Genomic DNA, 17134 nt, shown 5'->3' with positions numbered 1-17134 from the left:
TGGAGGATGTGTAAAAAAACTCACTTGGCATCAGCTCCGGCAGTAGACAACTTCTCAAAGGTTGTTATTATGTAGAGAAGGGCTCTGTGCAGCCGTAGTAATGTTCTACTCACTGATGGTTTCTGAAATAAAAAGCTTCAAGGTGCAGGTAGAAATCAACACTAGTAATCATAAACAAGCAATCTGGTTATGGCTACTAGCAGGTATCTGATTATGTTACAAGTAGATATCTGGCTATTTTTACTAGCAAACATCTGGTTATGGCCACTAGTAGATATTTGGCTATGGCTACTAATGGATGTCTGGCTATGTTACTAGGAGATGTCTGGCTATGGTTCCAAGTAAATATCTGATTATGGCTACTAGAAAGTATCTGGCTATGGTTACCTGTAGAGATCTTGCTATGGTTGTTGGTAGATATCTGATTATAGTTACTAGTAAATATCTAATTATGGTTGCTGTTAGATATCTGGCTACTTTTACTAGCAAACATCTGGTCATGGCCACTAGTAGATATTTGGCTATGGCTACTAATGGATGTCTGGCTATGTTACTAGGAGATGTCTGGCTATGGTTCCAAGTAAATATCTGATTATGGCCACTAGAAAATATCTGGCTATGGTTACCTGTAGAGATCTTGCTATGGTTGCTGGTAGATATCTGATTATAGTTACTAGTAGATATCTAATTATGGTTGCTGGTAGATATCTGGCTACTTTTACTAGCAAACATCTGGTCAAGGCTACTAGTAGATATTTGGCTATGGCTACTAATGAATGTCTGGCTATGTTACTAGGAGATGTCTGGCTATGGTTCCAAGTAAATATCTGATTATGGCCACTAGAAAATATCTGGCTATGGTTACCTGTAGAGATCTTGCTATGGTTGCTGGTAGATATCTGATTATGGTTACTAGTAGATATCTAATTATGGTTGCTGGTAGGTATCTGGCTACTGTTTCTAGTAGTTATCTGGCTAACAAATGTCACAAAAAAAATCCAGAAAGTAAATTTTACTGGAAAAGAGCCAGATATTATTGTTTATCCATAGATTAGTAACGATCACCCTGAAGAAGAGCCATCTTGGTTGCATTTTATCCCTGTCGACTTATAATATATTTGATGGCAGGCAAATGTCAACGCTATGTGAATGTGGTGCCTGAACAAAATCAAGACACATTTACTCTGTGATGGCTCTTTGCAAAGCTTTGGAAGAAAAAGATCATTTCACATAATGCTGTAAAGATTGACTGACATGATTGCTAAAATGCGAGAAAACTTGAATCAATAGAAATCTCTCAGAATATGGCAGCGGACAATAAGTTATGATAAAATCACTCAAGAAGCTAATCAGTGAGCGCGAGTCCAACAAACAGAGAGGGTGTGTGACTTCACTTATAATAATCACCAATACAATGTAATGTATGGCTGAATATATTCTGAAAGGAATAGTTTGTGTAGCACATATTCATCAGCAACTCAAGGGCAACTAGATAATGCATTTGATTCGCCAACAGGTCACAGAATTTGGGAGTCTTATTGCAACATTTAATTTGGCCAACAGCCAATAAGTCACGGAATTTTGCAAGTCTGGTAGAAGTGGTTAATTTGGTTGAATGCCAACTTGCCAGCCGATGGCCTAGTTTTTTTAGCATCTTGAGCATAATTGTAAAAGTGCTATTGTACACGCTCTGTAATATAATTGTAAAAGTGCTATTGTACACGCTCTGTAATATAAATGTAAACGTGCTATTGTACACGCTCTGTAATATAAGTTGAGAGAATACATTACAAAGAATACTTTTGTCCTAGTGATCTATTCATCTGCTTCAAACTTGAGCATACTATTGATCATTTTGCAATACTTAGGGTCTCAAACTTATTGAGCAATAGTGGGTCAACTAGGTTTCGCAGCAGTAGGGAGCTTGCACTCCAAGATTTAAAGAGCATAGTTTGACAGCGTTTTGCAAACAGAGTGCTGTTGTCTTATAAAATATATGTAGGGGAAGGTGGGGCTAGTTGAGACAAAAATCAGTTTTTTTGCAATAACTTTTAGGTCATTGTGAATAAAGATTATTAGATATGTGCAAAATAACATGCCACATGTTGCTCAAATTTTTCATTGGTCAATTTGGTATATGATCAAAAAATTTAATTTCTGTGGGCATGTTAGTGGAGGACTACTAGCTGTCTCAACTTGCCCCGGAGTGGGGTAAGTTGAGACAGACACTGGGGCAAGTAGAGACAATATAAAGTATCATGAAGAAAACAATTAAATTTGACCATATATTTGGCACTAGAATATTACAACCCATATATTATTTATGTTAGACTCAAATAATATGCAAGTACAATGTTGCATACTATCACATATCTGTGTGTGATACATATAAACAGTCTTTTTTTTAACCATGTCCAGATCTACTTCAAAGAAAACTTTGTCTTGAGAACGAGAAGTACTCGGGCAAGGTCGAGGTGGTCGCAATATGAGCTTAATGACACTAATGTCAATGACATCGATGTCCTGCTCCTTTGGCCATATGAATCCTACACCTAGTCTTTTGAGAAAAGTGACTTTAAACACATTTTCGGGGATAGAAGTGCTTAATATCTTTCCAACATAGTGTTTTTTCACTTTTCTGCTCAGATATCTTGCAACCAGATAAGCCCCCTCTGTTATCAAGTTTTTTTCTACCTGCATTTCCTCAGCTTCAGAAGCACATGATGAAGAGTCATCAAGAGGGACTGGCTCATCATCTGATGATTCGGAACTGCTTACAGCCACTCTTTGTCACTTTTTTATTAGCGTAACTGTTTGATGCGTTTTCTCCTTAGCCAAACTCTCTTGTTGGATTCTCTCTTTTATTGGTGTGTTGGTCAGCACCGATGTCTCACCTCTTCTCCTTTCTCTTTGCCCTTCGCTTGATGCTGCCTTGAGGTAAGGCCTTATCATTTCTGGTGTTACTTTAGACATTGGCAGCGGCTGATCCGAAGTAAGCAGTAAAGTGGAAAAACTACACTTTTACTGGCAGATGTAGGGTGCAAGCCTCACACATAACTGAAGCTGGACGATCGGTGACAGTGGCTGGCATAAAATCAGCATCTGTGAATTTATCGGGGTCATAAAGAAAGATTCCTGTCGCTCTAAATCCAGAGATAATGTTTTCAGGTGTTTGGGATTGGTGTAGAGCTTTGGCAGCAAGGCCAGCTATTTGGTATAGACTGATTGTCTTTCTGGCATTGTCCAACATCCAACCATTGGGGGCGGAAATGTAATACATACAATTAAGACAACATTGTGTCTAAAACGCATCGTAACTGAATCTGATAACATCAAGAAATATTGGCTCTATAATATAGTTATATACTTTAGTTTAGTTTCAATAGGCCTACTTTTTCAAAGGTCCATAGACAGATTCGTCTAATGGTTGGTCACATGCGGTGGAAATATGAGAAGCACCATTTTGTTTTCTTTCGCCATTTCAATTGCTTCGTAGGACAAATGGCTTTGGTGGTTATCCAAAATTAACAACACTGGTGACTCCTTAAATGGTTTGCTGAAGCTGATGGAATGTGCTATCCACTTATTGAAGTTTGAAGCTGTCATCCAGCCACTCTCATGAACTATTCCTAGACTGCCTGGTGGAGAATTGGTCATATATGACTCCAGATTAAGCTCAGTTTTGCATTGCCAGATAAATGTGGAATTGAATTGCCATCAGCGCTTATGCAACAAGGGAGACTAAGATGCCTATTTCTCCAGAAGTAACCTGACCAACTTGCTTCATAGCTCTAAGGGCAATAACCTTTGGCAGTACATGAACTGTAGTTAAGCCAGTTTTGTCCATTTTGTAGATACTGTTAGCAGTGAAATTGTTCTTGCCATGGATTTCTTTGAGATTTTCAAAAAACTTGCCAACTGTATGTTTGTTAAGTGCTGTAGATCTGGCAAGGTTAGTTGCCTCCGGTTTCCTGAGAGATAATGCCGAATTCCATTCTATAAACTTCAAAAAACAATCTTTTTCTACAATTTTCTTTTCATTCCAAGTCTGTGGGACACTGATATTTTTAGCAGATACAAATGAATATGCAAGGCGCCGTGCTTCTTCCATCGTCAATCCATGATTCATGTGTGCAAACGTTATCAAATATTCAACAAGCCTTGCCTCTGACGCAGCGTCAAAAACCTGGTGTGGAGCAACGTAGCCTATATATTTTCTTTAACAAAATCTAGACAAAGCAGATTTGTTAACACCTGCATTTCTTGCTGCCTCTCTCAAGCTAAAATTGTCTGCAGTCATTAAGTGAATAGCGTACTGAAGCTTCTCATTCGAATTTTTGTTACCTCTGTCAGTCTTCATCTTGTAGCTTCTCACCATGTTTTCTGCTGATCTGCAATGAACACGTTGGACATCTACACGTAGGCTCGCCTACATAACATTTACATTACAGTAAAGAGATAATACTTCATGGAACATGATTGCAGACAAATGGTGCACTACACTAGCAAGTAAATTATACATGGTATTGCATTAGGGGCAAGTTGAGACAGTGTCTCAACTTGCCCCACCGACGCTGTCTCAACTAGCCCCCTCACTTCTTTTAATGACTAAATTGCTCCAATTTAAAAATTCTTTTTCATTTAAATCTATAAATTTGATGATTTATGGTGAACATCCAGAACTAAAATGTGGCCAAGTTTCATCTTTGTGATTCAAACTACTTTCTCAGAATTCAAAAATATCTGTCAATGGAAATATTTAGAAAAATTACTCAAAATTTGAAAATTTATTCTTACCTGAAGTAGAGTTATCCAATGTCTCTGTATCCAACATAGATGACACCAACAGGAAGTGCCTTTTATTGAGTAAAAAGGGCAACTCTCTAATATGAAGCAAACTAGAAATTATGGGGATGTCTCAACTTGCCCCTTGTCTCAACTAGCCCCACCTTCCCCTATTATTACTATAACTATTCTACAGGAACTATTGTGATTTTATTGTCTAGTTCAAACTTGAGCATTCTGTCGCTCGTTATGTAATTCTCAGGGTCAGATTTCAATACTTTTCCAATAATTCAGCCTTTTTTGTGACATCATTAGTTGCAAAGGTAAAGAGTGTTCCGAGAGTGTTTATAAAACTGCAAATACAATATTTCACAAATATGCATTGCTCATCAATAGTTATAAAATACATGCAGCTGAAGATGTCATAGTGTGTGGCATGGAATTATAACAACTAAGAAAAGAATGAGCTCTCATAATGCCGTGATTAAAAACTTCTGGAACATCTGGAACGTGAACTAAGAAAAGAGCATGGCTCTCACATTGTTGCAAAACAGTGTACTTATGTCACGAGTAGAAGTCTCATTGAAAGAAATTTTTAATTTTAACCGCTAACCCTGTGATAGGACAGACAGACAAACATGTAGGCAGACTCGAACGAACCGACAGACACAATAAACAAGTTTTGGACTCTCTTGGAATGAATTAGGCAATTTAAATGTATTTTATGTTTTATATAACATAAATTCTCTACGACGTAGAGATTAAAAGACATGATGGATGGAGGATGTGTAAGAGAACTCACTTGGCATCAGCTCCGGCAGTAGACAACTTCTCAAAGAGTTTTATTATGTAGAGAAGGGCTCTGTGTAGCCGTAATAATGTTCTACTCGCTGATGGTTTCTGAAATAAAAAACTTTAATGTGCTGGTAGAAATCAACACTAGTAATCTTAAACAAGCATGTGATTACTAATAGTTATCTGGCTAAGGTTACTAGTAGATATCTGGTTATGACTACTAATGGATATCTGGCTATGCTACTAGTAAACATCTGGCTACTGTTACTAGTAGATATCTGGCTATGTTACTAATAGATATCTGGGTATGGTTACTAGTAGATATCTGGCTATGTTACTAAGAGATACCTGGCTATGGTTCCTAGTAGATAACTGATTATGGTTACCAGTAGATATCTGGTTATGGTTACCAGTAAATATCCGGTTATAGTTACCAGTAGATATCTGGCTACTGTTACTAGTAGATATCTGGCTAACAAATGTCACAAGAAAAATCCAGAAAGTAAAGTTTACTGGAAAAGAGCTAGATATTATTGTTTATTCATGGATAAGTAACGATCACCCTGAAGAAGAGCCATTTTGGTTGCATTTTATTCTTGTCGACTTATAATATATTTGATGACAAGCAAATGTCAGCGCTATGTGAATATGGTGCCTGAACAAAATCAAGACACATTTACTCTGTGATGGCTCTTTGCAAATTGAATGCGCAAAGTTTTTGCAGAAAAAGATCATTTTACATGACGCTGAAGAGATTGACTGGTATGATTGCTAAAGTGCGAGAAAACTTGAATCACTAGAAATCTCTCAGAATATGGCAGCGGACAACAAGTTATGATAAAATCACTCATGAAGCTAATTGGTGTGCAGTGAGTCCAAAAAACAAAGAGGGTGTGTGACCTCACATATAATAACTAGAAGTTCCCCTGTCATACAGCCCATGACCAAAGTGATATTGGAAAAAAGAAAGGGTACTGACGGTTGAGAAATGCAATATTAGCAGTCAAATGGCACTGCAGTGCAATAGGATAACTGCAAAGGTAGCTGTAATGGCAGCTGCAATGTACTGGGTGTTATTATGTACAACAAACAGCAATAATGAAAGGAAAAGATTATGTGTTTATATCTCTCCCTTGCAATAGGAGAAATGCAATATTAGAATTAAAATGGCAAGCTGCTGTGTAATATACACATGCTGGGGGGCTGTATATCATTGGTCATATAGCAACCAATATATCAAGAAGTTGTGATATTTATTTAAACAGATTTTAGGTGGTTATCATAGAAATAGATGTATATCTATAAGAAAATGTAGGCCTATTACTTAATTTTGCAAATATTAAAAACCGCTTGGCAGTACTGCGATATTGGGCACTGCCGCAGTATCATCAACAGAATCTTTAGAAAAATAACAGTGACATATTGCACACCATCGGCCACTATATACTTCGATCTTGTAAATTCGAATGATTATTCTTATAACTAAATCTCATAATAATATTATAAAACCAAATAATTATTCTTACAATTAAATATTGTAATAGTCTTATAAGAATCGTTAGAAAAATATCATCAATCAAATAATCAAAAAATGTTCTCGTCATAAAGGGCATTGTACATGTAGTTCAAATAATCAAAAATTGTTCTCGCCATAAAGGGGCATTGTAGTTCGGCCCTAGCTTGTACATAAGTTGTAAAGAATTTCGGCTAACGTTTTAAATAATTTAATGAAACCTTCGGTGATTGGACAAAAAAACATAGGCTGATAAACTGTGTACCACATATTCGTGCCTGTAAATCGGTCTACACCTCAAACGGTCTACGTTTATTACAGAAACCTTCGGATAAATTCGATTACAAGTAAACAATGCCATAGACTGGTGAAATGAGCACGGGTTTCTCGTGAAATTCGCACTGCTAAATAGTTCTACTATCTGTCGCACGGCTTTATTGGTGTATCGTAGGCCGGTCTTAACTTTTATTAAACCAAGCTTCTCAAGTGTTTTGTGGCGTTTATCGGGTAAATTAATCTGTCTATTTGTGTATAATCCGATCAGATGGATAAGTTTTGAGTTACTGTCGACAATTTACAAAGACTTAGTAATATATTTAAATAAGCTTATTTGTGTTTCGTATCGTTATTATACTTTAACGACTCTACAAAACGATGGTTAAATTTGTTGATGAGATTTCGAAACAAGGGTTTGCGACGTTGTTGATGAATAATTTTCGTAAGTTGTGTGCACATTCATTTATCATAAAAACTCTCAAACTTCGCTCCGCTCGTTTGGTTGTGGGATCACCAATACAGTGTAATGTATGGCTGAATATATTCTAAAAGAAATAGTTTGTGTAACACATATTCATCAGCAACTCAAGGGCAATTAGATAATGCATTTGATTCACCAACAGGTCACAGAATTTGGGAGTCTTACTGCAACATTTAATTTGGCTGAATGCCAACTCACCAGCCAAGGACCTAGTTTTTAGCATCTTGAGCATCAATGTAAGTTTTCTTGTTAATGCTCTGTAACATAATTGTGGCAGAATACACTACAGAGAGTATTTGTAATGTATTCATTCTATTGGTGATTTGTAACCAATTTTGTCAGCATGCCACTGCCATACCTCCTGTAGTTGCTGCTACAGCTCCCTCCTTGTCTATTTCTGTCATAACTCCCATCTTTATGTCCAACCCTACAGTCTCAGGATAAATGACTTTAGCTCAGGAAAAACACTCAATGGCGAGACAACTCATTATAACATGACCAGTATACTTGCAATTGCAACAAATCTTTCCCCACTTTGTTCTCAACTTACTGCTCTATATTTTGAAACTTATTTCTCTTCACGATCATCTCATAAGGAGTGAAAAAAATGTACCTGTTTTATAGCACGTGAAATAGGTAGTCAGCATGGGAAACCTACATCACAAAAAATACTGAATAACTGAGCAAGGTTCTCATGAAGGTATCACAGCAATACCATCAAACAAGATACAGTTCTGCCATCAATAAATATCACATGTGAAAACCCAATCTTGTTCAAACTTTGCTGAGCCGCTCCATGTATCATGCCATGAGTAGTGGAGATAACTATAACTACTGAAAATGATTGAATGATATATTTGTGTGCATCAGCATGAACTGCCACATATGTATAACATCAAGCTGTGTATGAGCGCAACCTGCGTAGCAATGCATAGATATTGCAAAATGATATTAAAAAACTCTTGAGTAAATATATAATAATCAGATCTGTCATCTGAACCCAGCACAGACTGCAGAAAACATGACAATGTTATAGAACCACAGCAGATGCTAGGAGCTGATATAACTGTCATCTAGGGCAAGTCATGCAGTTTGAATTGAGTGTAAAGTGCTTCAGTGATATCATAGACCCGTCTGGCAGAAGATGCAATGTTAATGAGATGAGTTACTACTCTAACCTCAGCGCCTTCTTCAGAGTCAATTCTGTGCAGGAGGACACTACGCGAAGGCAGTGGGTTCATGGCTAAATTACAAGCTTCGCGCACAAGCCCTGGATGATGCTTACCAAGGGTGAGACGATAAGCATCTTTTGAAATGCTTGATACCCTGAAAAATACAATATGCTTCTATTAACGGAATATTCAGAATCACAAACCTGTAATAAGTAAAAATGTTCCCCAACACACTCGCGTAAACACGCACTTAGCCATAGTCGCTGATCAGTTACACACATGGGCTAAGATGGAAACACTCAATGAGCTATTGAGTTGTAGCAAATAATTTTAGAGTAGAGTATAACCAAATGAAACTGACACACCATCTCCATAAGCGTGTAAACGATAAACTTACCTGAGAGTGTGAAAAAGCTAAAAACCCTTGATACAAAAACATTAATGACTACAAGAACAAGTCTTCCCCCAAAACAACTAAATATATGGTAGTTTTTGTAACAATATAAATTCCTCAGCAGTATAAGATAATATGCAGGAGCACATGCCAAGTAAAATGAAAAGATATTTGCAAATAATTAAAATAATGGCAGCCATGAAAGTATTACCTTAACATAGAGAGAACATAAAACCTCTATAGATATTGTTGCGTTCTAGAGATAACTGGCTGTTGTTAAAAGTCAACGTAAGTGTTAGGATGTTGTGGATATCATTCGCATAGACATCTGAGTTTTAAATACGTCTTGTTGACTGGGAGTACGCAATGAACAATAGATAAAGGTAATGCAGATAAATAAATGTACCAATACAATAAAATAGCGCCACCTACAGACAGGCAGGAGGAATCCAAACACATGTTAATGTTTTACATAGGAATTGTCTAAACCAGACTGGATGAGATTAAAATGACATGATGGATGGAAAATGTGTAAGGGAACTCACTTGGCATCAGCTCCAGCAGAAGACAACTTCTCAAAGATTGTTATTATGTAGAGAAGGGCTCTGTGCAGCCGTAGTAATGTTCTACTCGCTGATGGTTTCTGAAATAGAAAGCTTCAAGGTGCAGGTAGAAATCAACACTAGTAATCATAAACAAGCAGTCTGGTTATGGATACTAGCAGGTATCTGATTATGTTACAAGAAGATATCGGGCTAATTTTACTAGCAAACATCTGGTTATGGCCACTAGTAGATATTTGGCTATGGCTACTAATGGATGTCTGGCTATGTTACTAGGAGATGCCTGGCTATGGTTCCAAGTAAATATCTGATTATGGCTACTAGAGGATATCTGGCTATGGTTACAAGTAGATATCCGGTTATGGTTGTTGGTAGATATCTGGCTAAAGTTTCTAGTAGTTATCTGGCTAACAAATGTCACAAGAAAAATTCAGAAAATAAAGTTTACTGGTAAAGAGCTAGATATTATTGTTTATTCATGGATAAGTAACGATCACCCTGAAGAAGAGCCATTTTGGTTGCATTTTATTCTTGTCGACTTATAATACACAAGCCAGCGATTGCAAATATTAAAACCAGCTTATAAACAGTGACATGTAATGTAGCTGCTAGCACATTGCTAATGGCTAATTTGAGTACGCTAGTATTCATATTGCTAAACTTACTAATAAGAGAAGTGAGAGCAAGCTTTAGTGATGTTGCACAGTAACGCAGAGTCGCTATGTGTATTTGAACCCAGATAGCGGCTCATATCGCCCAATGAAACCATTGCATCTCGCGTAGCTCAACGGGTTAGGTTAGCCCCTGGTGAACAAGAGGTTCCGAGATCAAGACTTTTGCGATACGGATATATCATTGCTAAATACTAATAGCTATAGCTGGACAGACCGAACGAAAAATGATAAACTGTAAGATTTATATATATAGATATATATATGGTGCCTGAATAAAACCAAGACACATTTACTCTGTGATGGCTCGTTGCAAATTTAACTTGCAAAGTTTTGGAAGACAAAGTTCATTTCAAATAACGCTGAAAAAATTGACTGGCATGATTGGTAAAATGCGAAAAAACTTGAATCAATAGAAATCTCTCAGAATATGGCAGCGGACAACAAGTTATGATAAAATCACTCATGAAGCTAATTGGTGAGAAGCGAGTCCAACAAACAGAGAGGGTGTGTGACTTCACGTATGATAATCACCAATACAATGTAATGTATGGCTGAATATATTCTGAAAGGAATAGTTTTTGTAGCACATATTCATCAGCAACTCAAGGGCAATTAGATAATGCATTTGATTCGCCAATAGCCAATAAGTCACGGAACTTTGGGAGTCTTATGGCAACATTTAATTTGGCTGAATGCCAACTCACCATCCAATGAACTAGTTTTTTAGCACCTCAAGCATAAGTTTAAAAGTGCTACTGTAAATGCTCTGTAACATAACTGTGGCAGAATACATTACAAAGAGTACCTCTGTATTTGTGATTTTATTGTCCACTTCAAACTTGAGCATACTGTTGACCGTTTTGTAGTTCTCAGGGTTTGATTTTAAATACGTTTCCAATATGTCGACCTTTTCTGTGACATCATTAGTCGCAAAAGTGAAGAGTGTTCCAAGAGTGTTCAGAAACCTGCAAATACAATATTTCACAAATAAACATTGTTCATCAATTATCACAAAGTACACGCTGTCCGCAGATGTCAAGTGCATGGCATGACAATTATTACAACAAACAAATGAATGAACGGCCATAATGTCATGGTTAGAAACTTCCGGAACACCTGGAACATAAGCTAACAAAAGAGCATGACTCTAACATTCTTGAGAAGTAGTGTAGGAGTAATTAGGGAGTTTTAAATTATACATGTAGTTGCCAATTACATATGTATCAGCCATTTTCATTTTGATGTACTTGATTATAACATTTCAAATACATATAATTTGTTGATAAAAGTTGCTGTTCTCATCAGCGTTTTACTTTGTCCTGCAGCCACAACAACTATCATTAGCTACAAGTGACTACTACCCATAACAACTATCATTAGCTACAAGTGACTACTACCCACAACAACTATCATTAGCTACAAGTGACTACTATCCACAACAACTATCATTAGCTACAAGTGACTACTACCCATAACAACTATCATTAGCTACAAGTGACTACTACCCATAACAACTATCATTAGCTACAAGTGACTACTACCCATAACAACTATCATTGGCTACAAGTGACTACTATCCACAACAACTATCATTAACTACAAGTGACTACTACCCATAACAACTATCATTGGCTACAAGTGACTACTACCCATAACAACTATCATTAGCTACAAGTGACTACTATCCACAACAACTATCATTAGCTACAAGTGACTACTACCCATAACAACTATCATTAGCTACAAGTGACTACTACCCATAACAACTATCATTGGCTACAAGTGACTACTACCCATAACAACTATCATTAGCTACAAGTGACTACTATCCACAACAACTATCATTAACTACAAGTGACTACTACCCATAACAACTATCATTAACTACAAGTGACTACTATCCACAACAACTATCAATCTATCATTGGCTACCAGTGACTACTACCCATAATAACTATCATTAACTACAAGTGACTACTACCCATAATAACTATCATTAGCTGCAAGTAACTACTACCCATAACAACTATCATTAGCTACAAGTAATTACTACCCATAGCGACTGCAACAAACACAAAGGTCAGAGAGAATTACAACAAACTGGAGAATCACAAGGCCTCCAACCAACATTCTCTTATGTTTATGAGAATAGAGAATTTATTAAATTAGTCTCTGTTCGACCTTTGTCTTTAGGTATGTTTATATTTAGCTATGCCCAAAGGTGTCCATGTCTAGCTATTTCTATGACTATGGCAATCTATATGCCTTGATATGTCTATTTGGGCTATATCTAGATCTCACTAGGTCAATGTTAAGCCATGTTTATGTCTGTGGATATTTACGTCTAGCTATGTCTATGGTCATATCTAGCGATGTCCATGTTTAGCTATGTCTATAACCATCTGTGTCTGTATTTCGCAATGTCTAAGTCAAGTTATGTCTATACCTAGCTATGTCTATACCTAGCTATGTCTGTACCTAGCTATGTCTATACCTAGTTATGTCTATATCTAGCTATGTTTGGCAATACAAAATGAAGACAACTCTACTCACTTGTTCAGCTCACGCCAAGCATTGCAGTAATTTGCCAGATGCACCTCGTCTGTTACCAAGAACGCTTTCTCAAAGCAGCATTGCACATTCCCTAAATCAAACACCTTTTGCGCATAGCCCATCGGTTCAGCACTCCTTCGTTGCACTTGTCTTGCCATATCTTATTTGTTCCAAAACCTGGTAGGTCTGGTAAAAGCTTCACAGTGCTATTATACAACGCTGAGAAGACACTCGTCTACAATAAAAAACTTTGACATGTTAAACAACGCACTTTGTGTACATAAACAACTGTATACACATAATCAATAGAACTATACCCTAACAAGCGAGTTAAGGATATCTTATTAATGTGTATTATATATACCTATAATCAAACAAGTTGGCTAGGGTACAATCGGTAGCCTACCCACCCTACACTACCCCATCGGTAGCTCTACCCACAATGAAAATTTGTCTAATAAAGCTACAAAACTTCTGGCCTTCAGCCCAACACAAAATCAAACTGTGGCTATAAAGCAAATTGAGGCAACAAATTAATCAATATAAACTTCTATAATTTTTTTAAAAATTGCTTCATAACAGTTTCGTATTGTTGCCAACGATGAGCTCACATATCGATTTTCAGTACAAGTACTTTAACAGTACAACAGTATAACAGTGTTGTACTGTTGCCAACGATGAGCTCACATATCAATGTTCAGTACAAATAGTTTAACAGTATAACAGTATAACAGTGTTGTACTGTTGCCAACGATGGACCCACATATCGATGTTCAGTACAAGTAGTTTAACAGTATAACAGTATAACAGTATCGCACTATTGCCAATGGGGAGCCCACATATCGATGTTCAGTAAAAGTAGTTTAACAGTATAACAGTATAACAGTGTCGTACTGTTGCCAACGATGAGCCCACATATCGATGTTCAGTACAAGTAGTTTAACGGTATAACAGTATAACAGTGTCGTACTGCTGCCAACGATGAGCCCACATATCGATGTTCAGTACAAGTAGTTTAACAGTATAACAGTATAACAGTGTCGTACTGTTGCCAACGATGAGCCCACATATCGATGTTCAGTACAAGTAGTTTAACGGTATAACAGTATAACAGTATAACAGTGTCGTACTGTTGCCAACGATGAGCCCACATATCGATGTTCAGTACAAGTAGTTTAACAGTATAACAGTATAACAGTGTCGTACTGTTGCCAACGATGAGCCCACATATCGATGTTCAGTACAAGTAGTTTAACAGTATAACAGTATAACAGTGTCGTACTGTTGCCAACGATGAGCCCACATATCGACGTTCAGTACAAGTAGTTTAACAGTATAACAGTATAACAGTGTCGTACTGTTGCCAACGATGAGCCCACATATCGATGTTCAGTACAAGTAGTTTAACAGTATAACAGTATAACAGTGTCGTACTGTTGCCAACAATGAGCCCACATATCGATGTTCAGTACAAGTAGTTTCATGATCATAAAGCTCTGAGCTGTTTAGAGGTAAATATCTTACAATCTAATTTTCTCCCTTCTTAGATGAATTCCGCCGGCTGTCTCTGTCTCGCTGACTACCCTCCTTTTCTTTGTACCTCTCATTAATTGCATCCCACTTTTATACTTGTCTTTGTGTCATTGTCGCATGTCATTGGCTGGTTGTGTTTTACTGGCATCATTTCTTGCGTAATGTCTATTTCAAGCTTACTTCCTGGTATTAGAACCCCAAAATGACATGCAAAAATTAGCTTAAGTTCAGCAAAAAAGCTGCACAGAGTTGGCCATAACTCAAAAACTATTAGTAGGAAAATTGTTAAACGGTTTTTCCAGAAATCCTCATCATAAGAGGCTACTAGAAAAATAACTCAGATAAAACAAAAACATTATTTATATTCAATGTTACTCTTTTCTTAACCATTTTATCAATCTTGTAAAATATACTATCTTAGTTCATGAATAATATTTTAATATAATAATCTATATATATATATATAAATCTCAATGTTTGTCATCTGTCTGTCTGGTTATAGCGATGAAGTTTTAGCAAAGAAAAATGACCTTCGTTCTGGCTTTGAACTCACAACATTCATATTGGAAGTCTACTAACGAGCACACATAACCACAAGGCTAAGCCGTTCATATCACACCCTTAGCTCTTACCATATACTGTATATCCTTTTTGCGATTGCACACGCTAAATTTATTCAGAAGTTTGGATGCTCCTGTTACAGGTTTTTTGCCTTGCGAAGTGAAACAGGATGTATTTTTGTACTCGCCATACGGGAACAAAATTTTTTTGACTTTTTTCCGCCATGCGATATTAACAAAATATTTTCTTGAAAATAAAATTTGGTAGTCAGTGTACTGTTACGACTAAGAAGGAAAATGATGATATGATTTTGGCCGAAGTCGTTCCCACAATGCCTGAAAGTGATACGAAGCTCGCTTGCTCTCTACCTCAGTTCACTGTCATTATAAGCTATAGCAAAAACGAAACTGAAAACATATACGTGTAGGTGATAAAATTGTAGCCTAAGAGAAAGTTTAAGTTTAGCTGAGTAGAATACACTAAAACTTAGCTTTGAGGATGTATTTCGTAAGCTAAACTCCTTTAAGTTAAATTCAAGGTTTATGTTATACGTCTGTCCCGAAGGTAAGAATGTCCCACAGTACCTACTGCATGTAGTAGTAAATAGTAATGTTTCGTCGTTTTTGCAGATCATAACCACTAAATACACTAAAATGACTGTAGGTAGCTATAGTTACTAAGGTGGGTATGTTGCTAATAGATATCTAGATATTGCTACTAGTAGATATCTGGCTACTGTAACCAGCAGATATCTGGATATGTTTACTAGCAGATATCTGTTTACTGCCAACAGAAGATATCTGTGTATGGTTGCTAATCGATATTTGACTAATGTTACTAGTGCATAATTATCTGGCTATGGCCACTAGAAGACACCTAGCTTCTTTTTATAACAGATATCTTGCTATGATTACAAGTAAATATTTGGCTATGGTTACTAGTAGATATTTGGTTATGGCTGCTAGTGAATATGTGGCTATGGTCACTAGCAGATAACTTGTTATGTGTTACTAATAGAATAGGTATCATGCTACTATTTCTAGTAAATACTTGCAAATGGTTACCAGTAGCTGTCTGTTTACTGTCAATCAAAGATATTTTGAAATGGTTGCTAGCAAATATTTGACTATGTTGACTAATACATAAATATCTGGCTACGGCTATTAACAGATAGTTACTAGTAAACATCTGGCTATTTTACTAAAAAGATATTTGGTTGAGGCTGCTAGTAGATACCTAGCTAATGTATGTTACTAGTAGATATCTGGTTATGGTTATTAGCAGATATCTGTCTATAATTACTAGTAAATATCTAATTATGGCTGCTAGTAGATGTCTGGCTAGGGTTTCCAGTGAAAATCTGATTGTGGGTTGCTAGTAGATATCTGACTACTGTTACTAGTAGATATCTGACAGTAGTTACTATTTGATATCTGACAGTTGCTACAAGTTGATATCTGACAGTTGCTACAAATTGGTATTTGACAGTGGTTACCAGTTGATATCTGACAGTTGCTACAAGTTGATATTTGGCAGTGGTTACCAGTTGATATCTAACCGTGGTTGTGAGTTGATTTCTGACAGTGGTTGCAAGTTGATATCTGACAGTGGTTACAAGTTGATATCTGGCAGTTGCAACAAGTTGATATCTGACAGTGGTTACAAGTTGATATCTGGCAGTGATTACCAGTTGATTTCTGGCAGTGGTTACAAGTTGATATCTTGCTATGGTCACTAAAAGGTATTTGGCTAGCCACTATCACAGAACAAACTCATAAAGAAAAGTTTACTGGAAAAAAGTTAGATATTATTGACTATCCATAAAAACGTAATT

At 36.7% G+C, this 17134-nt stretch overlaps 1 protein-coding gene across 1 annotated transcript; it reads right to left on the bottom strand.

Annotated features, from left to right (window-relative positions):
- Positions 1–8923: 8923 nt before the first annotated feature.
- Positions 8924–13364, bottom strand: LOC137402829 (ceramide-1-phosphate transfer protein-like). Its single transcript, XM_068089338.1, has 4 exons — positions 13207–13364; positions 11459–11618; positions 9962–10059; positions 8924–9176 (listed from the first exon to the last, which is right to left on the bottom strand). Exons 1-4 carry the CDS (start codon positions 13362–13364, stop codon positions 8924–8926), a joined length of 669 nt encoding a protein of 222 aa, XP_067945439.1.
- Positions 13365–17134: the final 3770 nt, after the last annotated feature.

This window comes from Watersipora subatra, chromosome 8 (assembly GCF_963576615.1).
Source record: "Watersipora subatra chromosome 8, tzWatSuba1.1, whole genome shotgun sequence".
Taxonomy (NCBI): domain Eukaryota; kingdom Metazoa; phylum Bryozoa; class Gymnolaemata; order Cheilostomatida; family Watersiporidae; genus Watersipora; species Watersipora subatra.
The sequence above is the reverse complement of the archived record's forward strand: the minus strand, read 5'-3'. Positions and strand labels throughout refer to the sequence as shown.